Source organism: Camelus ferus, chromosome 1 (genome assembly GCF_009834535.1).
Source record: "Camelus ferus isolate YT-003-E chromosome 1, BCGSAC_Cfer_1.0, whole genome shotgun sequence".
Classification (NCBI taxonomy): Eukaryota; Metazoa; Chordata; class Mammalia; order Artiodactyla; family Camelidae; genus Camelus; species Camelus ferus.
The window spans coordinates 58661892-58688162 of NC_045696.1; the positions used below are offsets into that span (position 1 = coordinate 58661892).

General features: G+C 48.4%; 1 protein-coding gene across 4 annotated transcripts in view; it reads right to left on the reverse strand.

The window, feature by feature from the left end:
• ADCY5 (adenylate cyclase 5) overlaps nucleotides 1–26271 on the reverse strand; it is a 142737-nt gene that overhangs the window by 51638 nt on the left and 64828 nt on the right. For all 4 annotated transcript variants that reach the window (XR_004320159.1, XR_004320156.1, XM_032480537.1 and 1 more), the window contains exons 2-3: nucleotides 7471–7620; nucleotides 4915–5036 (exon numbers count right to left, since the gene is read on the reverse strand). Coding sequence is in view for 2 of the 4 variants with exons in the window: in XM_032480537.1 (XP_032336428.1) it covers nucleotides 4915–5036; nucleotides 7471–7620 (272 nt within the window). In the remaining 2 variants the exon portion in view is untranslated. The remainder of the gene's footprint in view (nucleotides 1–4914; nucleotides 5037–7470; nucleotides 7621–26271) is intronic.

Genomic DNA, 26271 nt, shown 5'->3' on the forward strand with positions numbered 1-26271 from the left:
CTTATGTGAGGTACCTGGAGTAGCCAAATTCATGGAAAGTAGAATGGTGTCTGCCAGGGGCTGGCAGGACAGGAGGAATGGGGAGTCAGTGTTTAATGAGTACAGAATTTCAGTTCCCCAAGATGAAAAAAGCCTCTGGAGACAGAAGGTGGTGACGGTTGCACAACAATGTGAATGTTCTTAATGCCACTGAACCATACACTTAAAAATTATTAAAATGGTACATTTTATACTATGTATATTTTACCACAACTAAAATAATTAATTGATTGACTAATTAAAAGACCCAACCCCTGTGGCTCCCCCAACAGGGCCAGCTGGGTGCTCAGCCACTATTCCCACGGCACCCGGCCCAGCGGCCCCTCACTGGGGAGGGCTGGGTATTCCCTAAGGGGCAAGCACGCTGTCTTCTCTGTCTACTCTGAGTCATGCCTGGCACACATAGTAGCAGCTCAGTAAATGCTTGTGGAATGAATGAGATGATAATATAGAGAACACTTTCTCTGTAATTGATGTGAGATATGACAAGAATCTTTTCTTAGTGTCAGGTTGGAGACAGGAATGCTGCGTGTTTGTAGACCACTCCTCTCGTTGGTCTGCTGGCTGTGGACGTGGGGAGGTAGACATTTTTCCTCTCTGCCCACAGGGTGCACCATCCACCCACGGGTATCTGAGCATCGCGGACATTGTAGCGCGGTCATTATAATTCAGAACCACGCCACAGCTGAGCCAGACGCCAGGGCGACCTGGGGACACAGCCAAGTCCTTGAAGGAGATGGGAGAGGAGATGATAACCTTAAAAGGGGGAGGTTCGGGAGAGGCTGGGGAGAGAAGGGAAGGGGGTGCACGGCAGCCCTCCCCAGACCCTGCTACTCCCCACTGTGTACGGAGAAGGCATTACCTCACTTCCACCCCCAAGTCCGCAGCTTCCCCTCGCTCCAGCCCCCCAGGGCTCCTGGGTCTCTGAGGATGAGGCTCTCCTTCAAGCCAGTGAGCCCAGACCCCCGTGCTCTATCCTGAACCCCTCCCAAGTTCCAAACAGACGGAGCCCTGCGAGGAAGGTATTTCTTCAGCAGAGGTGCAGCGTCCCCTGGAGGAGGTGGCCTTCTCTCCATCCCACAGACAGTGGGATCTCTGGAGTGATCCTCCCCACCACCCACAACCTGTAAACCTGAGGGCTCCCGTGTCCTGGCCAGTCAGGTATGGGCCGTTCTCACTCAGCCAGGACCCTCTCAGCCTGGCTAGGTTTTCCCTGCTCCCTGAAATCTTTGGACTACAGGGTGACCTGACCTTGACTCTTGCCTGGTAGCCTCCCAGGAGCCTGCTCTGCCTTCACAGGGCGAACAGTCTGCAGCCACCTCCTGGGGCAGGTGCTTTACATACTGCACCCCCTCTACCCTTCTGCTCCCCTGCAAGAAGCTCCAGGGCCCCCTCTTACAGGCTCTGCTCCTCAGTGGCTTTTGTCACAATTGTAACGGAGTGCCTGAGTGGTGAGTTGTCTAGCATCATACCCTGCTAGAATGCAAAGTCCAGGTCCCCGGGGTCACTACCCCTACTCCCCATGTGATACGTTCCCAATTTACTAAGTAATCCTTGTGTGTGTGCCCTCCTGAATACAAGGTGAGCTTCCCATTGACAAAGACGTGTCCCCCTCAGTCCCCACCATGGTTCCTGCCTCTAGCTGAGTGTCTGAGAGCACAGCCGGCAGTTCCCAGCGATGAAGGCAGAGGTTAAACCTTTGCTGAACAGATGAGTGGTGGGCATCAGCATTCCCATGTCACAGAAGAGAAAACTGAGGCTCAGACTAGGTAGCCTGCCCAAGTCCCCACAGCTACTAAGTGGCAGAGCAGGTGTATGAACTAGTCGGCTCAATACAAGCACTCATCTTCCTCCACAATGGTGACCTCTCTGCAAGAGTGCCCACTGGCACGGGGTTCCGGCTGCGTCAGTGCGTTTACTTTGCCTCCCCCTTGTGGTGCCTTCGCTGGGCGGCCCCTCCCTCTAATCCCTGTCTCCCTCCTCCCAAGGCCGGGCACGGAGGTGCCGGCTCAGAGCAGCCTCTGCTGGCATGTCCTGGAGGCCCTTGTCCCAGGTGTGGGGACTGCACGGCCTCCTCTGCCCTTGACGCTGCAGCTGCAGGAGGGGCAGGGGTCTGGGAGGAGGTGAGGGCAAGCCGGGGGGCTCTCAAAGCCCCAGGTCTGAATCAGGCAATGACCCCAGGGCCCAGTGACTTGTTCAACCAGAGAGGCTGAAACATCTCCACCTGTCACCACGCATCAGATGGGAGAGGCATCTGGGGGACCCACAGGGGTCTCAAGGGTTCCTTGGCCTTTGGCCTGCCTCAGCCCACAGGTGGTAACTCAGCACCAGAGCATTTGACAGGCCCCCCAGAATCCCGGGGGTTATGTGCTGTGCAGTAATTCTCCTCATGGCCTCAGGGCCAGGGGAGAATGAGGTCACGGAGCGTGGGTGCCTGTCTGTCACCCTTCCTCACCCAGGCCAAACTTTCCTGCCACCCATTAGCCTCTTCCCTTCCTTAGGGCCAGGCCCAATCTGTCACACAGCAGAGATGATTTATTTTTCTTGTGGCCTTGCTCTCAGTGGGGTTAGAGAACAGCATGTCATCACCCTCTCTAAATATTACAACTCCACAGAGAGTTGACGAATGTGACTCATCACCCTTCCACTCCAGCTCGAGAATCCCCAGGCCTTTCTTTGTTGATAGGGAGTGCGATAATAATCATAATAATAACAGTAACAACAATAAGAGCTGCTCTCAATTAGCGAACACTTGTTTTGTGCCAGATATTGTCCTAAGCACTTTCCTCACATTATTTCATTTACTCTTTACAACCCTGTTAACTAGGTACTCTTCCTATTTTGTCACGCAGATGAGGATACTGAAGTTCAGAGTGGCTCAATGCCTGTAACTTGCCCTGGTCACACAGCAGAGTCAGGATGACATGCAGGGCTGCCTAACTCAGGGCCCCAGGGCTAGTCACTGGAACACAAGCCAAGCCCCAAAGTGCATTTCTACACTGTGATGTCATCCCTCCACCTACTACTCAACCCCCAACCCAAGCCAAAGGTTCAGCCCCAAACCAGAGACCAGAGCAAACAATGTGTTTCCATCAAGAGCTGCACCCAGCGAGTGGGGCGGCGGCTGATGAAACAGGGAAAGGGGCTCCAGCGGGAGATTTGCATATGATTGCTTGCGGCTGGCCTCTGATGTGAACCAGCCACCCCTAGTTCTGGCAATTTCAGAGTCAGAATTACATCTATCCCCATGCAAATGATGGCATCTTGGCTTTTCCCTTTCATCTCTTTCCTGATTGCTGTCATTGATCCTGAGCACATTCTAGAACAGCAATACCCCCACTGTGGCTGGGGTCTGACTCTGGCCGTGCAGATCCTCAGGCCACTCTGTGATGAGGGTACTGCTCTTTTATTGACCCAAAGCCGCAGCCTCAGTGGGAGCAGAGGGAGGGAGGGGGTGCCACCCTGGGCTGGGCCACTCACTGGGGAAGAGGCCTGAGACTGACCTCTGCTGGAGGGCTGGGGGCCCAAGAGCCAGCAACAGAAGGCTGGGCATTGAGACGATGCCCGCCCTGTGGGAGGACAGAGGGGTAAGAGGGCCACGTTCTGGGAAGACACAGAGGTGGCCAGATGTGCTGGAAGTGCTGGCCAAGCCAGGCTGAGAACCTGCGCCCTGAGTGCAGGACGGTTTCTGAAGGGCAACTTTCCTGGATTTAACTTTTGTGTTCCAATTTATAGTTAAATAAATCCGCTGGAAGCTCTGCTAAGAGCAATCAAGGAAAGACCTTTTGTCCATGCTCTGTCTGGAACAGAGCAATGCCAGGGCCAGTGGGGTGGTGAAGACAGGACCACGAGAGAAAATTCCAGAAGGGTGGAGCTCAGGGGTATATAAGTGTTGGGACCACCTGGCAGGTCCCTCCTTTCCAGCTGAACCTTGGGCCTCTGGGATTTGTTCTGATGAAGAAGGCTGTTTCTTTACACGTCCTAAGGTGGGGATATTATTCCATTTAACGTCTTTATGGAAAATTCAACCCAAACCTCCAAAAGGTTCTCTTTACACCAGTCTTAGAGGACTGTGGGTCCTAGGAAAATGCTCCCAGGGAGAAAGTAACCCCTCAAAGGCAAACACAGCAGCTCCTCTTCTGGGCACGTGGGAGGATTATCGGCTTTCCAGGAGCCATGCTGGATGAAGGCCACTGCATCGCCTCGTGTCCCCGTGGAGTATGCAGAAGCAGATTTTGCACTCTATTAATCTACATCTGCTTGCACGTCCCTGCTGTCAGCACTTCTGTCTAGGGCAGCAGCAAACAGGCAATAAAAAGAGCATGGGCTTTGGAGTGGGCCGACCTGGGGGCACCCTGGCTTTACCATTCCTGACTGAGTGACCTTGGGCAAGGGTCTCAGCCATCCCCATACAAAGGATGCTGATAAGGGTCCCTACCCTGCAGGGCTGTCAGCCTCCTGATAGGATTAGTAATAAGGTGGATAATGCCTGGTACAGTGCCTGGCACACACTAGCTTAGAAGGTATGGAAACTGCTGTGAAGATTGAGATGATGATGGTGACATTTGGGCCCCACATTTGTGCTTTCTGTCTCTCTTGTTAGGCTAGGAGTTTCCCCAATAGCTGGTGGTGTGGCTTTCTTCTTCCTCCTCCTTCCTTCTACATCCTCTCCCTCAGCCTCACCTCCTCCCACCAGTACCAAATCACTTAACAGACCTAAAGGGGTAGGGCTGGGGCACTCCAGACAACACACATTCCAAAGCCACCAGACCACTCTGTTGGGCTGTGTCCTCTTGAAGGGGAGGGAGGGGGGATGTCATCTCCTTTGGGGTTTGGTCTTCCCACCCTGGCCTCGCCCCCCAGCCTCAGCCCTACCTCACGTTGTCATGTTTCTGGATGTAAATCTTATGGAACATCATATCCTCCTGCTTGGCGTTGATGTCTGCTTTCATCTCCATGGCAACGTGACGGGGAAGGACAGACAGCAGAAGCCGCTCCTGGGGAGGCAAGCAGATGCTTTCATCACAGCTCCTCCCCTTGCCTGGCAGTCCCCTCTCCTCCCAAGGCTTCACTCCTTCACATCTGTGCCCCCACCCGCAGGGCCCTGGAAAATCTCTCAGGCTCTCCTGAAACTCGTGTGGACAACACTGCGTGTGTTGGGGGTGGAAGTCATCCCCCAGGGTTCCCTGGCTCCCATCTCCCTGGGACACCTCCTGGTTCTTCAATGCATAAGGGGAAAAGCAGTCTTGGTGAACCTGTATACCAAGCACCTTGGATCAGAGTCCTGGATGTCACCTGAGACCTTGGGCAAATGACTGAACTTCTCTGAGCCTCAGCTTCCTCATCTGTAAATAGGGATGGGGTTGTTGGATGCATTAGATGAGATTCATGCAGTCATCAGATATTCACTGAGCACCTACCTACCGTGTTCCAGGCATAGTGCTGGGTGCCCGGAGTTATAACCATAAATGAGACAGGCAAGGTTCCTCCTTCACAGAGTCCCCATCTCGTGGGGCTACAGGGTACAATAGGGCACTGAGCAGGGGGATCTGACCTAGGCTGGAGAGAAGTGGGTGGTCACAGAAGGCTTTGTGGGGACCAGAGGATGAGGTGTGGAGAAAGGGGATCCATTTCCACATTAGGGAATGGTGGTCCAGATGCCCCCAAAGCAGGTGACCTTCACACCCAATGTCTTACTACCACCATCTGACATCAGGCCCACTCACCCTCCCTGATGTTCACTCCTGACGGCTCTTCTTCTCAAGTTCCCTGCCTCTGCCCATGACACCCCCAACTGCCTGATCACCAAGGTCAAGACCTTGCCTGTGTAAACTGCTCTTACTTTTCAGAACTTTTCCTCTGCGACTCATCCCTCTCCCTTCAGCACCGTATCCAGCCCTGATCAAGCCCCACTGGGACACAGCACTGGACTTGTCCTTCCTGTCCTCCACCCACCCACTGCCTCCATGAAGTTCTCACCCAACTGGGATTCCAGCCACGCTGTTCAAGCCGGACAGCCTCTCCTCCGCCCTCCTTGCTCCCTGTATGGTCCCATCTCTCCAATACCCTGCCTTTGTCATGTCACTCCTCTGCTCCAAACCTCCAAAGCTTCCCTGGGTTCCACCAGCCCCGTCAAATGTGGATCCTTCTGGACCCACCAAGTTCACTCCTTATTTTCCACTGCAACCCAATGCCTTCACTCCATCAGCCCCATCCCGTGCCTGCCCACTCCCTCCAGCCCGGGCCTGGCTGGCATTATCCTCCGGAAGCACCATCCCATCATCCCATTCTCCACCTCCAGCAGGCCTGGGCCTCTTTCAGGTCCTGTCTGGATGACCAGGACAGTCTCTGAATTGGTCTCTCTGTCTCCAAGCTTGCTGCCTTTGACTCACCCTCCACTGCAAGCCAGCCAGTGATCTTCCTAAAACATACACCTGACCACGTTACTGCCCCATATAAGCCCTTCTATGCCTCCTGCAGCTTCCAGGGTCAGCCACGCCCCTAGTCTGGCCATGGCCTGGCTTCTCCTGCCCCATGCTCACCTCCCAGTGGTCCCTGAACTGAAATCTGCCCTCTGCTCCAGACAGCATGAACCACAGGAAGCTTCCCAAGCTTTTCATAGTGTTTTCTTGCCTTGGCCCACGAGCTCCTCAGCTAGAATCACCATCCTACATACTGCTGTTGCTACCTTTCCTCAGGCTCGCCCCTTCCGAGGAGGAGGGTCCTGGCTCTGGCTGCCAGCATCCACCCCAGGCCTTCCTGTAAAGTCCCCGATCATTCTGTTTCAATGGTCTGTTACCGGGGTCTCCCTGAGGATGGGAGCTGTGTCTTGTTCAGCTCCACCACGGACAGCCTTATACTCGGGAAACTCTGTGAGCTAGTGAGCTCTCTGTGGGCCGGCCTGGTCTCCCCTGGCATCAGTGGACATGGTTATCGAAGGCCATCTCAGTAAACTCTCAGTAAACAGCTATTGGTGCTAAAAACACAAATTAAAGGACAATTTTGTGAAAATATATTGAGGAAATATAATTTTGAGGACTGGGAGAAAGTGTGCTAAGAATTGTTTAGATTCATGAGAGACCTCCCTCCCCACTCCCCTGGGGAACACCTTAATCCCAGTGGGGAGGGCTGATGGTCTGACCACACCAATTCATCAGCTCCTGGGGAGGGGTGGAGGGCCACTTCCTCCTGCTCAGGGCCCAGGTTGCTTGGTTTGCTCGCAAACCACAGGGAGTCACTGAGGAGGCAACAGGCAAGGGCAGGGCTAGAGCCCCTTCTCCAGAGCCTCCCCCAGAGCATTCCCACAGAGCCAGGAACGCTGGGCTCCCTCCAGGGAAAACATTGCACAGCTGGCGGGGAGGAGGCAGCGGGGCTGAGGCAGGATCCCCCCAGCCCCTGGCCAGCTGCGCAGGGCAGGAGGGCCTCACTCACCTGCTGCTGATTCTCCCGCTGTGAGTGGAGCCGCGCCTGGATGCACTCCCGGGTCTCCTGGAAGGCCTGTCTCTGGGAGACCTCAGCCGGGTAGTGGGTACAGACACCCACGATGTTGGTGCAGGAGAAAATGAGGACATTGGAGACAAGCTGCAGAGGGAGAGACGAGGACACGGAGCTCAGGCCTGGAGCGAGCACTGGGCACCAGAGCCCCAGCCCTGACCCTTCTGGCTCCAGCGCTCAGAGCTTCTAGGCCCCACTGTAGCAAACACACACCTGGCTGCCAGCAAACAAATGCCAAAGGCATCTACCATCTACTTTGGGAGTAGCCAAGTGTAACCAGTTGGGCTCGCTGATGTCCTCAAAGCCCAAAGCTTGGCTGGCCTGTGATGGAGTATGGCCCTAAGGATGCTTAGTCACTGGATAATCACACTGGCCATGCACAAAATACCAGAGGTTAAAAGGCTGGGTGTGCTGGCAATGCTGTGACAGAGCTGTGTGTGTTGGGGGTGGCAGGGGCATTGTAAAGAAGCTTCCTTGACAGTGTAGGATGTCACCGTTTGAAAGTATGACATGTTCCACATCAGACAAAAGACTGCTCTTCCACAGAGAGGCCTTAGCTGGTCATTTCTCAGGGATCAGCTCCAACGAAGCAAATACTTGCTGATATCCAGCACTGTGCCAAATCCTCTGGGGACTGAGAGGATAATAAGGTCACCGCCAGCAGGGATCAGTGTCCACAGCAGGTCTCATCTCCTTCTCTGCACCAGAGCCTCCTGACACCCCCACCACCCAGTGGCGGGCGCCCACCCTTGCTCCCTGCTCCACCCCAATGCCCTCCTCCGTGCTGGCAGAGATGCACGTGTGGAGAAACACCACTGCCCCTCAGGTCACAGAAACGAGGCTGGAATTCTTTTGAAAGCAGTACTTACTGAAAAGCTAAGGGAAAACACAAGCTACAAAAGCGTGTTTAGGCATCACATTCCAGATCCTGGCAAAGGTGCCGTTTGGTCAAAACTTCTCTTGGCAGGTACAGCTCCTGGCATATCTGGGTAAACGGAGCCTGGTCCTGCCTTTGCCTCAGGCCACACAGGACAGAAGCCATGCAAAGGTGCACAGCTTTCTAGGCCTCAATCACTCCCTCCAAACGCTTAGTTCTTAGTACCAGCTGCAGAAGGGGAGCCCAGGTTGGCCCCTGCCCCTTCAGCTGTGGCTCCTCCAGCCCTTGGGAGCCCTGTGTTGGTCCCTCCTCCATTTGTCCATTTGGATCCCGAAGAGCCTGCCTCTGGGACTTCAGCTGCCTGGCGGTGACCAGCAGCAGCTCCCACACTCTTCTTTCAGGGACCTCTTTGTCGCTGGACCTAGAAGTCCTGTCCTTGGCTCTGGGCTGCATTCTACCTGAAGGCTTTCCCCACCCCAGAGGTGGGCCTGACAACCACCCAGGGTCTCAGAACTGGAGGCCATGTGGGATCCATGCTGGATGTGGTGCCGTCTTTCCCTGGAGATATGCTATACCATCTGTCCCAGCACATGAACAGAAAGAGACTTTTTCTTTCCTATCTCAGTCATGCTCTCTCCTCGACTGCATAATACATTCTGGCTTCCCAGCTGAAGGACACTGTGAGCTCCCCTCAAGCACCTCCTGGATACCTCCCGGATGCCTGTTTAAGGAGCCTTCAGGGAAGGGGCAAACTCAGATTACCAGCTCCCCCAACCCTACTGCTGACTCACAACACCCCATCCCAAACCCACCCAACCCAGAATCCTACCATTGCCACTTTATGCAAACATACCGCAGAGAAAAACCCAACCTAATGATCACAGGCAAAGAAGACACCTGCTCTACCAAAGCTTATAGTCTGATTGAGGAGATAAGTGGTCAAGACTGACAGAGAACCAATAACAGGAAGCAGAAACTGACTCCTACCAAGCAAGAGGGACCAGAGGGGAAGATGGAGTGATGAGAGGAGGCCCCTGGGTAGACCCCAGGTGCACTGAGCCCCGGGATTAGGGGCATATTTGGCAAGGCTGGCAGACATGGGAAAGAGCGCCCCTGGAGAGAGTATCCAGGAAGCTCAGGCATGTAAGGTACTCAGGGTCCTTGAATAAATAACCCAGGCTCCCTGATCCTGAGGGGAAGTCTACAGGGAGAAGATGGAGCCAGAAAGACAGACTGGAGCCAGATTGAAGAGGCATCTGAAAGTCAGGCTGAGATGACCTGGCACAATCCTTCTACAAGAGAAGCCACAAACACTGTTAAACCAAAGAATGAGCACAGAGTTTCATCAGGGGCGAGAGCAGTGCAGGTTGTTGAGAGATGGGTCAGGAGGCTTCTGCAGAATCCCAAAGTATCGGGGAGCAAAAACCTATATGAGGCTGGAGTCTGGCAAGGTAGAGCTGACTCAGAAGGAAGATCAGGGAGGAGAAGGTCCAGGAAAAAACAGACCATGACCTGCAGTATAAACCAGTGCAGTGGCTATGAAGGGAGACTCTGAGGACATGCCTCCTGGAAGTCACTGGAGGACACTGAGAGAGAGCTAAGGAGAGAGAATGAGATGAGGAGGTGGAGGCTGAAGGTGCAGACTACAGAGAATTTTGAAGAATTTTCTAGCTAGGGCATATCTTTTGAAAGGAGAGAGGAAGGTGCCAGATGATAAAAACATGAGTGAGACAGGAGAAACTAGAAAGGAGAATATGAGGAGCTACCTTCAGACAGAATAATGAGTCATGATAATGCAACATGGCCAAGTGGGATTTATCCCAGAAATGAAAGGTTGGTTCAACATTGAATATCAATGTAATTCGCCATATTAACAGATTAAATAGAAAACCATATGGTTATTTCAATAGTTACTGAAAAAGTATTAGGCAAAATTTAACATCTATGCAATATTTTTTTAAAAAACAACAAATTAGAATGGAAGGGAAATGCCTCAATCTGGTCAATGACATGCACAAAAACCTATAGCTAACACCATACTTAATAGTGAAAGACTGAATGTTTTCCCCTAACACTAGGAATAAAGCAAGATTGTCCCCTCCCGTTACTTGTATTCAATATTATACTGGAGGTCCTAGACCATGCAATAAGACAAGAAAAAGAAATAAAATGCATATAGATTGGAAAGGAGGAAATAAAACTGTCTGTATTTGCAGATGGTAAGATCACCTATGTAGAAAATCCCAAAGAATCTACAAAACAGCTACCAGAATTAACAAGCAAATTTAGAAATAAAAGGACACAAGATCACAGGATACAGAGTCAATATACAAAAAGCAACTATATTTCTATAAGCAAGCAGTGAACAATCAGAAGTGAATTTTTTTAAAGTGCCATTTAAATATCACCAAAATGATGAAATATTTATGTATAACTCTATCAAAATATTGCAAACCTATTCACTGAAAACCATAAAACATCGATGAAAGAAATTTTAAAAGACTAAAATAAATGAAGAGACACACCATGTTCATGTATTGGAAAACTAAAAATTGTTCAGATGTCAATTCTCCCCAAACTGATGTATAAATGCAACACAATCATAATAAAAAACCAAGCATGTTTTTTTAAAAAAAGAAATTAACCGAAGCTAAAATTTATATGGAAGAGCAAAGCAACTAGAATAACCAAAATAATTTTGAAGAAGATGAATCAAGTTGTAAGACTCACACTACTCAATTTCAAAACTTACTATAAAAGTACAGTAATTAAGTTAGTGCGATACTGGTCTAAGAATGGAAATATGGATCAATAGAATAGAACTGAGAGTCCAGAAATAGACCCTTACATTTATGATTTGTTGGTTTTTGACAAGAGTACCAAGATAATTCAATGAGAACGGAGAAGAATAGTCTTTTCAGCAAATGATGCTCAGATAAGTTTATATCCACATGCAAAAGAATGACCTCTACCTCATATTATAAACAAAATTAACTCAAAGTAGGTCAGACACCTAAATATAAAAGCTACAGCTATAAAACTCTTAGAAGAAAACATACAAGTAAATCTTCATGACCTAGGATTAGGCAATGATTTGTTAGAGATTACACCAAAAGCACAAATGACAACAGGAAAAAGAAAGAAGATAAATTGCACTCCATCAAAATTAAAAAGTTTTGGACTTCAAAAGGAACCATCAGAAAAGTGAAAAGACAACTCACAGAATGGGAGAAAGCATCTACAAATCACTTATCACACCTTTATGTTTGACAAATATACAGAGGCAACTAAATGGAGGAAGAATAATCTTTCAACAAACAGTGCCAGAACAACTGGATATCCATATGATTAACTCAAACCTTACAAAATATACCAAAATGTACTCAGAACAGTTTGTAAGACTAAATGTAAAACCTAAAACTATTACACTTCCAGAAGAAAATACAAGACTTTGGATTACGCAGAGATTTCTAATATACAACAGCAAAACATGATTCATAAAAGAAAAGTAATGATAAATTGATAAAATAGACTTCATCAAAATTAAGAACATTTGCCTCCAAAAGACACTGTTAAGATAATGAAAAGACAAGCCACAGAAAGGGAGAAATTGTTTGTAAATCACATATCTGATAAAAGGACTAGCATCTATTTAATAAAAAGACTTGCATCCAAAATTCATAAAGAGCTCTCAAGTCAAAAATAAGAAAACAAAACCCACTTTTTATATGAGTAGAATATTTGAGTAGACAATTTACCAAAGAAAATATAAGGAAGACAAATAAGCACAAAGAAAGATACTCAAAATCACTAGCCATTAGGGAAACGCAAAATTTTTTTTAAAAAAATCAATGAGATACTACTAAACACTATTAGAATGGTTAAAATGAAATTAAATTTTAAAAAAGAAAAGAAAAGAAAAAAGAACTGCCAATACTGGTACTGGTAAGAGTGTGTAGCAACTGGAATTCTGATACCTTGCTAGTAGGAATGAAAAATGGTACAGCCACTTGGAAATTAGCTTAGCATTTCTCATAAAAGTACACACAACACTTGTCATGTGACCAGCAACCTTGTTCGCAGGTATCTGCCCAAATCAAAGGAAAAGTTACGTACACACAAAAACCTGTGCAGGAATGTTTATGGAATACCACTCATCTACAAAACAGAACAATCCACTGATAACACCCAACAACATGGACGAGTCACAAACACACTGTGCTGAGTGAAAGAAGTCACACTCCAAAGGCTACAAACTATATGATTCCATTTATATGGCATTCTGGAAAAGACAAAACTGCAGGACGGAAAAGAGATCTGTGGTTGCCAGGGGGCGGGGAAGAGGTTGGCTAAAAGGGGCAGCAGGAGGAAATCTTCTGGGGTGATGGAACTGTCTATATCTTGCCTGTGTTTGTGGTTATGTGTGTACGTGCCCTTGTCAAATCCACAGTACTGTACACTGGAGAAGGTGAATTCTACTGTATGCAAATTATACTGTAATAAAAAGAGAACAGGAGTAAGATCCAGGAGGGATGAGCAGAGAGAAGATGAGGAGCCGCCTGGACAGGGAAAAAGAGGTCTTTCCTCAATCTGAGGCCAGAAAGAAGGACCAGTCTCTACTTTGAGACATGTGCCCCGAGGTAATTATCAACTGGCCCTGCTGTATCTCCATACTAATCCTCCTGGCCTCTCCTGCTGTAATCTGACTCCTCCTGCAGCCAGAAGGCCAGTAGCAACAGACGGTGCAAATCCAGATAAAATGATGCACAGATACCCAATAGGGGTCCAAATGGCTTTGCTGAGCTTAGGATGCCTCAGTGCTCCTCTCTCCCATTCACTAAACACAAAATGGGACAAGCAGGAGGAGGGTGCTGGGGGTGAGAGAGGGGTCTTTAGGAAGGCTCCGTTGGGAAGGGTGATTTCAGCAAACTGGAACTGAGAATGGAAAAGTAAGAGATCGGTACGTCAAACACACACCCCCACGCCTCATACCCCATCACACACGCTACCCACCAAACAAGCAGGAATGTGCCCCAGGTCTTCACAGATGCTAAGGTCCCTGTGCAGAAACTAACGTTATAAATGGAGAGGAGGGATCATTGAAATCTGATGGAAATTCTGCTTACAGCCTTCCAGGAAGGAGTTTGTAGCTCAAAATGAGCTCACACCTCAGGTACAAGTGTCCAAATGCTGATCGACTTTTTTTCTCCACTAAAAACAATTATCGTGATTGAACCCCTTCAACTGTCCTTATGTAAAATACTTAATCAGTAAATAATAACAAGCATCATTCACAACAACAGGTAAACAAGGTCTAATTAAAAGGTTTGTTGGTTCTCTCTGCGCCAAGCTCACTGGACATATCCAACCACATGGAACGTGTGTGTGTGTACGTGTGTGTGTGTGTAGTAACGGGTACACCTGACAATACAGCAAACCTCAGCCCTAGGAGTGGCCTCAGCCCCTCCTTTTAAAACCAGCCCTGCAGATGGTTTAGGTCCAGAAGGTCCTAGGACCACACCAGGAAAAATCCCCTCTAGAGGGGAATGTTTGGAATTCTGGTCTCCAGAAACCCAGAGAAGATGCCTATGAATATTTACAACTCTGCCAGCATTCCTAAAACGCCAGCCCTTCAGAAGCCCAATCTCTTGCTATCCAGGCTGCACGTTTGACTTGGCTATGAGTAAAGTTACGTTGCTCAGTTTGTGCGGTGTCTCTGTGGCGAAGGCTGCAAGGACTCCCAGCAGCCGGCCTCAGGCACTGCCATTCTTGCTGCCTCTCCCCTCTGGGGTTTCAGGAGGCTCCACGGGCCTGCTGCCATAGGCTTCCTATTTGCCAGTCCTGGGAAAGTCAAAAAGCAAAGAGGAATGAAGAATGAATGGGTTTGGAAAGAAGGAAATGAGTTGGGAAAGACCCCCTCGCAATCTGCTGTTTTGCATGGATTCTGTTCTGGACAAGTCAGTTTGCTCCTTGCAAGGTGGTTCACAGGGTGTATGTGGTGGTGGTGGTAGGAAGTGAGGGATCAGATTCCCCCAAAGAGCCAAATTTGCTAATGGGGGAGAGGGGGCAAGATGATCAGTTAAATTTGACTTTCAGATAAACAACGAATACATTTTTTTAGTATTAAGTATGCCCAGTGCACTACTGGGGACATAATCATACGAAACAATTACTTGCTGTTTATCTGAAATTCAAGTTTAACTGGGTGACTGTATTTTCCCTGGCAACCCTACCAGGGAGACTTTTCAAACCTGCCCCCCTTCCAGCTCTGATAACCCTCCTGCCTTGGCTGAGCCCCAGCACACTAAAGGTGACCCAGCTCCACTCCACCCTAGACCCTCTTCCAGACCCTCTTCCACTCTCAGTGGCTCCTGCACAGACAACCACAGTGCTTCCTCTTCACAGCAGGGTCTGAAATCCCCTCACTTAAGTGCAAGCCAAAGCTGGGGTCTGATTTTCTAGATCCTCCCACCTGGCCCACAAGGGGCTAGACCACCTTAGGGCCCCTGGGGGCTGAAGACCAGCTCCCATTACTCTGCAGATGTGACCTGGGGACCCCAGCCCTAAAGACAGGTACCACTCTTTCTGTTCTAGTTCTTTTTCTGTTTACAAACACACAAAACTAGCAACCAAATGAATCCCAAATAAAAGGAGCTGACAAGCCTGATGAGTTCCTCCTGCCTGCTCCCGAGTTCATTTGTCCTACATGGTGCTGGTGGGAAGCTCTGGGGACCTCAGCAGAATCCCATTATAACATAAAATAAAATATATCAAGGAAGGATAATCTTAAATTATATATTCAGAAGGCACATCGGCAGGGTTCCTTGTATACTGTACCATGCTTAATTAGGTGCTAAGTGGCTTTTAAAAAAATGTTACATATTTTAACTTTTTTTTTATCATAGTGATGCCTCTTTAAAATTTTTCTTTTACAAAGAAAAAAGACTGCTCAAAGCCACATTATCTCTGCCTGGAGGCTTCTGTAATGAGATCCTTTTTCATGGAGGTGGCTGGTCCATCTCAATGGCTATGGACAGACAAGACCAGGCTCTCTGCTCTCTTCATTCCTATTAGGGTTCTGCCCAGGTAGCACCCCCTCCTCTCCATTGCAGCTAGAATCCAGCTGCTCGGGACTCATCAATCTCTCCTGGTTTCAAATCTTCTACCTACACTATCCTCTACGTCAAGATCCTCATATCCCCTTCCATCATGACACTGTCCTGCTCAAAAGCACGCCACAATTCCCTAGTACCTACAAAATAAAGCCCAAACTCCTGCTCTGGAGTTAAGACTCTACGTCTCATCATAGGCCACATTCCCTTTCTCCTCACCTACCCCAACCATATGGGCTGCTTACTGCCTCTGGAAAACACCAATCTACAATGATTCTAAAAGTGTGATGTTGGTGGGGGAGGGATAAATTGGGAATTCAGGATTTGGAGACACTAACTACTATATATAAAAGAGATAAACAACAAGAGCACAGAGAACTATATTCAATATTTTGTAATAAACTATAATGGAAAAGAATCTGAAAAAGTATATATATTCTATATATATATATATATATATATATATATATAGTATATATATAAAACCGAATCACTTTGCTGTACACCAGAAATCAACACAACATTGTAAATCAACTATACTTCTATAAAAATAAATTAAAAAATAAAATATGACGTTTATTTAATACAATTTTACTGTTACTAAAAATAAATCATACTTAGCATCTGCTTAATGTATGCTTAGGAAAGACAAAATAGTCTAAAATAGGAAAAAAGACAAGTATCTAGGAATGACTGGGTACAGCCTTCAAAACACCTTCACAGGCCAGATTTCACTGCATCCTCATTTCACCCTTCTAAGATAAGCAAGTCGAGTAATAACAACCCCCCCTGCTCTGCCCTGATGAGGGAACCCAGGCCGGAGGCAGGAATCCCATTGGCAGGTACAGAGCAAAGCAGCAGCAGAACTCAATCACAGATTCTCATTCCGACTTCAGAGCTTGTCCTGCTCTACTGTGCTAAGCTGTTATTTATCCCAATTTAATTTAGGTCCACTTTTGTTTTATTCTATTTAATAAAGGAACACTCAACTTTCTTTCAGCCTCGTCCTGGGTGCCCCAGGCCTTCTTCATAGATCCTGGTCACATAGAATGCTGCTGATGAGGGACCTACTTCCAGCCTCCGCCTCCAACCCAGCTCTCTCCAAGGAACTCGCCACCGTGGGTGAGGAAGGCCCACTGCCTGCCTTGTGAGGCCAAGTCTTGCTCTAGGATAGCCTCCTTTAATTATTTTTTTCATTGAGATATAATTCATGTACCATAAAATTCATCCTTTTAAAGTATATAATTCCATAGGTTTTATTCTCAAGGTTGTGCAACCTTCACCACTAATTCCAGAAAATTATCAACACCCTCCCCAAAGAAACCCCACACCCATTATTCATTGCTCATTTCCCACCCCACCCCCACCTCCTGTCAACCACTAGTTTACTCTCTGTCTTGATGGACTTGCCTGTTCCAGACATTTCACATACATGGTATCATGTAATAGCCCTCAGTGTCTAGCTATTTTCACTGAGCATAATACTTTCAAGATTCATCTCTGTTGTAGCATGCATCAGTACTTCATTCCTTTTCGTAGCCAAATAATATTCCATAGTACAGATATACCATATTTAAAAAATTCATTCATCAGCTATGGACATTTGGATTGTGTCCACTTTTTGACTGTTATGAATAATGTCGCTATGAACTGAACATTTGTGTACAGTTTCTTGCATAGACATGTTTTCAATTCTCTTGGGTAAATACCCAGGAGTAGAACTGGTAGATGTTATGGATCAAATGTTTGTGTTCCTTCACTCCAAATGCATGTGTTAAAATCCTAACCTCTCAATGTGATGGTATTAGGAGGTAAGGCTTTGGGGAGGTGATTGGTCATGAGGGTGGAGCACTGATGAATGGGATTAGTGCTTTTACAAAAGAGACCCCAGAGAGTTCTCTAACTCTGCTTCTACCACACAAGGACACAGCGAGAAAATGACATCTATGAGCCAGGAAGTGGGCTCTCACCAAACACCAAATCTACTGGTGACCTGAACGTGGACTTCCCAGCCTCCAGAACTGCAAAAAATAAATGTTTTGTAAGCCACCTAGGCTATGGTAATTTGTCACAGCAGCCCAAAAGGACTAAGACACCAGGTCACGTGATAACTCTATGTTAAACATTTTGAGGAACTACCCAGCTGTTTTCCAAAGTGGCTGCACCATTTTACATTCAAAGCAGCAAAGGATGAGGGTTCTGATTCTCCACATCCTCCCCATACTTGTTTTGTCTGTCATCATAGCCATCCTAGTGGGAGTGAGGTGTATCTCATCGTGGGTTTGATTCCTTAAAATTTCTAAGCAAATAGTGACAGTGACAAGTGAGGCAGTTTATTCTGTAACTTAAACAGTGTGCCTTTAGTGAGTAATGGCCATACTGTACACTTTACTTTTATTATCTTTGCTGACTTATTTCTAGGAAGACCCCAGACCTTGTGTATGCAGCCAGAGAGAAACAACAGCTTTCATGTAACAGTACTTACTTAAACAGGTCATCCTCTTAATTCACTCAGCAAACACTGACTGAGCACCCAGTGCAGAGTACTGTGTCGGGGGACTGGGGAAGCTAGACCCTGGCCACCTAGCCCCTGCTCTCCAGGACTTCAAGTCACTGGTGGAGGCAGGCGTCTGCACAGGAGCAGCTGAGAGGACACAACCTTTTCAGGTTTTGCAGTCGCTACCCCCAAGTTAGTTCGACTAACAACAAATATGGCAGAGGGGCCAAATTCTTACTATATGAAGTGGTTTATAGCTGAACAAGGAATAAGTAGAATTTAACAGAAAAACGGATAAGGTAGATGAAGAGGCTATTCAAAGAAGTAAAACTACAAATGACTTATAAACACGTGATATGAAAAAAATGTGAATCTCACTGGAAAGTAAAAAAGTACAAATGAAAACAGTGTTTTGCCTATTAAACTAACAAAGTTTTTTTTCTTTTTCCACTATAGTAATGTTGGCAAGAACGTAACAGAACAGAGACCCTCCCACATCATTAGTGGGGATGTGAAGGCACAACCCTTCTGGAAAGCAATTTGGCAGTGTGTATGAAGAGCTTTAGGAATGTTCATATTCTTCAGCCCAGATTCAGTCCCTTCCTAGGAATCTGTGCTGCAGAAACTACTAGCTTGGGCAAGGCTTTATACCCAAGGATCATGAGAAAATTAAAAAGTGAGGAACAGCTAATTGCTGAACAACTGGAGGAGAATTAAACAAATGACAATGCTTCAATACCCTGGAGTATGTCAAGGCCTTTAAAATGTCTTATTTGACGAAAATTCAACATCATGGGGAAATTTTCAAAATATAATGTCAAGTAGGGTAAAAAGAGAATACAGAATTGCATATTCAGTATGATCCCAACTAAAAATAGATGTATGTTAACAGTGATAGAATGTCTCAAGGTGCTGGGATTGTAAGCATTTTTAACTTTTTTCTTTAGACCATTGAATGCTTTCCTACTTCTCTATCATACATATGAATCTTAAAAGAGAAAAATGTCAAATTTATATTAAAAAGAGGAAAAACATACATGCTTTTACTCTGAGCATGGCAGGCTGAAGGAACTGCTCGCTCTACATAGAAGACAAGAGAATTCAAATGCCAACAAAACCAGGCAGAATAAGTCAAATGGGAAAGAGATTTGAACAAGAAAAAGAAGTCATATCTGGGCAGTAGAGACTAGGAAGGCTAAAACTGTCTGGATATGGAACTTGCAGCGTAGGCAGGATCCGGGCAGCCAGCACAGCAGTGGAGGGGCATCCAGGTGGCAAAAACAACCCTAATAAAGGGGTGGAGGGAGAAAGGTGCAAGGCTGCCCGGGAAACACAAGGAAGTCAATGCTGACTGGGACAGAGCCGGCCAGGGGGACTGGCCAGAGATGGGGTGGGGCTCACAGCTGGATCACCAAGGACATCCATGTCAGGGTGAGGAGCTGGCGCATGACCCAGGAAGCATTAAAACCTCTTGGTGGCTGCATTTCCAAAAATAAAAGTACACTAACTTTCCAATTTATAAAATGTGCGTTCATTAGAGAACATTTCAGAATCATATAAAAAATCATTTTACCTGCTAAAGACAACCAGTGTTAACTGGTTTATTCCTTCCTTCTTTCCTTCCTTCCTTCCTTCTCTACCTCTCTCCACTCCTTCCCTCCCTCCCTTATTTGTTCATTCTTTCTTTCTTTCCTTCCTATCTACTCATGGTTTTTTGTTTTTGCTTTTGTGACGCTGGGATCTTACTATTTCTGTAATCTGGTATTCTGCCTTTTTTCACTCAACATTATAACATAAGCATGTTCCCCTGTTATTACAGCTCTGAATGCTGCAGGCTTTCAACAGGGAAATGTGATCAGAGCTGCACTTCGGGAAGATGAACTGGACAGCCGGGAAAGATGTAGTGACAAGGAAGGTGCAAAAAGAGAGGTGGGAAATGGCACAGACGAGAAGGACCAGGGCCTGAGGCGGGCTGGGAACCTGCAAAGGGAAGGAGGAATGGTGTTCAGGATGTCCCAAGCAAGGCATCTGCCAGGAGTGACTCTCCAGGGGAAGGGAAGTCTGGGGAAGGGCTGGTTCCAGGGCGAGAGGAATGAGTGAGACAGCGCCATGAAAGCTAACTGGAAAGGGGAGATTAAAGGAAGAGTTGGAGGGCCAACCAAGTAAAGTCTGTGGAAGAGGCTGAAAAGGTACCGTGAATCAGAGGTTGTCAGGGCCCCATGGGTGCCCTCTGAGGGAGATTAGGTCGAAGAGGGGTCCAGACTGCAAAGGGTTAAGACATAGGGGTGGTGAGGGGGACATTGTGTAAAGGTGACTCTCAGAGAGTGGAGGGAAAAGCAGGAGAACCTGATTTATCAGATTCAGCAGAGGGAGGGGAGGACTCCAGGGGCAAAGGAGGACAGGACCGCAGAGCTGCAGGCACCGCTACCCACAAAGGCAGCCGCCAGCCACACGCGGCTGTGAACACTTGGAATGTGACTAGTCTGAACTGAGGGGTGCTGAAAGTAAAATATACACAAGCATTTGAAATGGTTTTTATTTTAAGTACACGTTGAAAGGATATTCTGGAGATACTGGGTGAAATAAACATACATTGTTAAAACTAATTTCATTCATTTTTTTTAAAACATTTTTTGGCTATTGGAAAAGTTAAAATTATGCATGTGACTCTCATTATATTTCTGTTGGACAGCACAGCTACAGAACAAAGAGGGAGGCAAAGCAAGAGGGACCGGGAGCACAGTGGACAAGGGACAGATCACAAGCTGATTTGCAGACTGTCAAACTGGTGTTTTGGAAAACTCAACAGTGAATTGACCGAGAGCCCCACCTTTGGGCCACAGAGAGACTGGCCTCCTTCCCTGCCCTTTAGGGGTTCATCTTCCAAAGACTTAGATTCATTCATCTACCAGGCTCAGAGCAGACTTCAGGATGGCGCACCCTGCAGGAGACACTCCCTCTGGATTTTAGGAGCAAGAAATGTGCAGGAGAAAAGGGACAGGGGTGTCTGGAGGCTGAGGCTCAACAATAAGACCCCCAGGGACCAGAAGGTCTCAGACAGGGGCTCAGGTATAGACTGAGGTATTAAGACTGTTTAGGTAGGATGTCAATGTTTCCAGCATGTCATGAAACTTGCAAGCTTTGGGAAGGTATATGAATTTAAAATCATGGGGAGAAAGGGTAGCCTAAGAGCAATGAATAAATGTCTGGAGGCAGCACAGTGTACAGAAAGGACTATGGACTTGGGAGCTAAATTCTCATCCTGGATTTGCTCCCCCACCGCTCCCCCCGCCAAAAAGTAAGCACTGTGGCTCTAAGCAAATCACTTGTCTTCTGTGGAGTTCAGCTTCCTCATCCATAAAACCAGAGAGGCAATGGGTGATGGCCAAGGTATCTACTACCTGGGATGGTCCAGGGAGCGGCCATGCAGCACCACGGCAGCACCACCACCGTCCTTAGCATTCCACTATGAACAGAGACACCACTTCCAGGATTTTCTGGGAAATCGATTTCAAATATTCTGTCCCCCATTACCCTGAAAGACAATGAAATGCTCGATATTTCAGCATATCAGCTGCAGCTTTAAGACAGCAAGTCATTCCTGATATCACACAGAAGTCTCCATCTGACCCATGCCGCATCTGTGGGGAATCCCAGAGGAAGCCAGAGTCCTCCAGAATCTATGCCAGGCAATGGCCCTCCTGACCCACCCCCAAGGTGTGGGAATCACATGTACAACGCAGTGTGGAAACACAGACGCATTCCCACACAAACCAAGGACATGAGTTGGGGCAGAGGGGATGAGGGTGACGGACAGGCTGGCTCGGTGGGAGTGCTTTGGAAAGGCTTCCAAGAGAAGCTAGATGGGGCTTTGCCATCCATAAACTGCTTCCCATGCAGTTCCCCAACCTCGGTGGTAAGGGAGTTTGCTCTGTGGCCTGGCAAGAAGTTTCGCGGGCTAGAAGTTTACTTATAATCTGAGTGTAAATGAAGTTTCTCTCCTCCCCAAATCTCATCTTAGAGAACAATTATCCAGTCCTACCTCCCCGAGTTCCCCCACCCTCAGCGTCCTCCTCCCCCTTCCAGGAAAGTCAGACAAGCTTTCATTGTTCTAGGTGAGCAGCAGTGACAGCTGAGGATGATGCTGGCTGCGGAGGTGGACGGAAGGAGCTGACACGATGCTGGGATCGGAGCAGGGGGAGGAGCACCCCACCCCAAACACTGCGTTTGGCTTTGCACCCCACACAGGTGAAGTGCGGCTTTCCCTCGTGCCTTCCCCTCCCACATCTCCTTCCTCCCTCCGCTCCTCACCTCCAGGGATCTGTTTTAGGTCTGCTGAACTTGGAAAGAAAAAAGAAACGCTAAAGAGAAAGTGAAATTGGCATCAAGCTACTTACCTAACCTCAACCTAAGTGCAGAGCATGTATGGGGCTGCGTCTATCTGTGTGGCAGGCCTGGGCCTGCTGTGAAAGACCCAGGATGGAGAGGTACCCGGGGGCTGCTCAGGACAAGGCAGGCTTGCCAGCTCCATCAAGTACCTCAGCAGGGATTCTGGGGGTTCCCCAGAGGTTGCCTGGAGAGACAGGCAAGGAGATACAATGGGAGGAGTGCTATGCTGGGAGTCAGCGGACCTGGGTGTTGACCTTGTGACTTCAGGCAAGTCACATAACCTCCGGGGCTAGCTCTGAAATGGAGCTAAGGACACCTGTGGATTTTCCCAGTGCAAACATGTTACAGGTATAAAGCAGTGTAAACTAGGCCCTGAACTGCTGGGAGGGGTGAGAACTGGATGAAAGCCCCCAGGAGCTGGTCATGCCTCCTTCTGCTCACTGTTCTACCCTCACCCTCCAGGACAGAGGCTGACATACAGCAGAAACCAAAAAATTTGCTCATGAAATGAATACATGGATGAAAAGGACTTTGAGGGTTGCAGGGCACTTTCAAGGCCTTGAATATTCCAGCATACATCAGAAGACAGTCCAGACCCCCGGCAGTCTTTGCCTCTGACACTGAGCATCGAGCACAAGGTGGGAGGAAGGTTACAGGACCCCCATCTATGGGAATGCAAAGGGCTGCATCAGAATTAAATGAAACACAGATGAGGCCAAGAAAGATGAACAACAAATGTATTGTTAACTGTCATGGGTGCTAAGGGCTTGGAGATGGTTTCTACCAGAGAAAGGAGCCCAGAGGCAAGTTTATGTGTCCTAAGGTGCACAGCTCTGTTGGGCTGGGACCTGGGAGACCCGGGTGTGGTCTCGGTGAGTCCCTGACTGGCTGGCTGGCCTCAAGCAGACAGATCACTGCGAGATCCCTGAAGGCTGGCCTGGGAGGGGAAATGAGATGATGTGGAAATGAGGCTTGTGGAAAGGGTTGGTGAATAGCAAGGATCTGGATTATTGTAGCATCAGCCCGCTTCCTCATAGGCTGGGACACCTTGGCAAGTCTGCTGGGTTCCAGGAGGTTTCTTCTTATGTAAAGCCGGAGAACGTGACCTCACATCTCTCAGCTGCTTCCCAAGGGCCCTGAGATCCTAGGACTCTGGGGGCCTTCTCTATGATGTAACTCACTCTCCCCAAGAGAAAACCAAGAGTTGGCCCCAGTTACCACTCACTCCTAGTTGTCCTGCTAACAAGGGGTAGGAAGGTAAACCAGGGCTGGCACTGAGACTAAGGGCCCAATTCTTGGGACAAAAGAAGTAATAAGAGTTAAGTATTCTTCCTCAGGGCCAGTAGAGACATGCCCTGGGTGCCAAGGGGTGAGCCATTAAACTCAACCACTACCGATGCAAGTCTATAAAAAGCACCCAGTGGGAAAAGTGTGGCAGATGTTCATGTGCAGACTGACCCCCTGCCCTCCAGAAACATACTCTCAGCTTGAAGGCCATCGGATGGATTACAGATCATCATACTACCACCCTCCCACCATGTACCTTTAAAGTAGATAATTAAGATTAACCTTTTTATTTAAACAATAATTTTAAAGGCCGTGACAGAGACTGTTAGTTGTCCACCTAAATTCATTCTCCCCTTCTTCTAAAACATCACACAGTAGCTGGACACATGGCTGCCCAGCTGGAGTATTTCTCAGCCAACCTTGCAGCTAGGTGTGGTCATGTGACTACATTCAGGTTGCAGGGATGTGAACAGAAGTGATGTGTGCCACTTCCATGCCACTTCCCTCTCCATCATCAGACAAGTCCCTTGCCCTACCTGGACCAGCACTTTTTTTCATTTTCTTCAAGGCTGGAATATGAGTAGCCTTCAAACCTAGCTTTGACTTTACAGATGAGGATAATGTCCTCATGGGTAGTGGAACAACCTCATGGAATTGGACCAGGTCACTTTAGGACTACTACCTGAGAAAGAAAGAACCTCTCATCTTCTGAAAGTCACTGTATCTTGGTGTCTCTTTGTTACATGAATATACCTGAAAACAGCAGAGGTTTCTAAATTGGAGCATCCAATAGAGCCTAATCCCACTCTTCTTCCTCCTCTCCCACCACCTCCTTCAGTGCAGAAGGGAGAATCCACAACATGCAGAGCGCAGAAGCTACGGGAAGGCAGGATAGGGTCAGAGGTGTGAAGAGGGGAAGCCCACTTCAAAAACAGGGGAAGGTTTCCAAGGCAGTGGTCCTGACAAGAACTGGACCTGAGCCCAGAAACCAGACCAGAGACGAAGCAGAAGGACTGGCTGGATCCTCAAGGACGGAAAGAAGTGGAGTGGCTGCACTCCACAAGCCGGGAAACAGAGGCCCCAGGGGAAGGAGAAGCAGGCTCTGCATTATTTCAAGCATGGCACAGGGAAAGGACAGGGGACCTGGTGTCAGAAGACCTGGGTTCAGGTCCCGGCTCAGTTACTTACGAGATGAGTGGTGTAGACTGAGTAATGTTACCTTAGACAGCCTCAGATTCTTCTCCTAGAAAATAGAGAGATGCTATCTACCTCTCAAGGACTATTGGTAAACTAAATAGAGCAATAATACACAATGTCAGAAGAGCAATTATTCTCCCTCTGCCTATCTGGGTTTAGACAGAGTGAAAGCAAGAAACTGAGAACCCCAACCAATCTCTGCCCAGTCCCGGAGGGGAGTGCAGTGGGAGGATAAGAACGTAGATCGGTATTTGTCAAGTGTCTTCAAGCGCAGGAACAGGGCTGTGGGCTTTTCCCAGAGCATCTCCCAGCGAAAGTGACACGTGACCAGACCCACAAGGGTTCTAGTCTGGAGCCTCAGGACCCTGTGCACAGGCAACCTGGCTTCTCTCACCCGGGCCTGGAGGACTGGACAAGGCTGCTGCTCCCACAGCCCTGAGGACAGAGGCCTCCGAAGATGGGGACCACCCCTGCTGGAGAAGGAGGCTCCTCTCCTGTGTCCAGTGGCCTCTGCAGGCTCTGGCCTGGGGACAACAGGCCCTCACTGGGAAGTGGAAGCAAAGACCAAAGCTTCCCAGGGAGGGGGTATCTCAGCAAGCTGCCAGGCCTGGGCCAGCTCAGGCAGGTGAACCTTAGCTTCTTATCTAACGAGCCCTCAGTGTTTCCGTTCAGCAGTGCAGGAAACAAAAGGTGCCCACGGGCCTCGTCTCAGGAGCAGCTGGGCCTCGGGCTTCTCCTGAGCCAGATTTGGAGGAGAGTTGGGGGGTTTGGAGAGAGTGGGGCAACAAAGTCCCTGAGGTGCAGTGAGACATGACAGAGGGCCTGGGACCCCCAGCCCAGCGGTTTCCCTCTCATCCTTGGGCCCTTTTTCCTCTTTGTTTTCTGCAATCCAAGTTCTTTTCTTTCTCCAAAAAGTTATTTGAGTTGGGGGAGGAAAGTGTACCCCAGCTCAGCCCTCACCTGGCCCTGGAGGTGTCCCTGATACCCCAGCACCACCATCGGATAAGCCTTTCCTTCAGTCCCTTTGCCTCTCGGTCCCAGGGCACATTCAAGAGCCTTTGACTTCTCCTGAAAGGTGAGCTCCCACATCAGGCCCATGCCTCTCCTTTTGCTTCAGTTTACCCCCATGTTCCCTGCTAGAAGGCCGACTGCTGTCAGTCCCAGCTGCCCATACCCACCCCAGCCCTGCTGCGGCCAGTCCTCCTCACTTCTCCCCAAAGACCGGGCAGCAGCACTCTGCTCCGCCCCCAGAACGCAGGCCGAGGGAGCATTTCCCGGGAATGCTGTGGGATCCGGGAAAGCATCACAATGCCCTGTGGGGCAGGATATCAACCCCCAAACGGCACCTCAATCCCGAGAGCGCTCAGGCGAGAGGAACC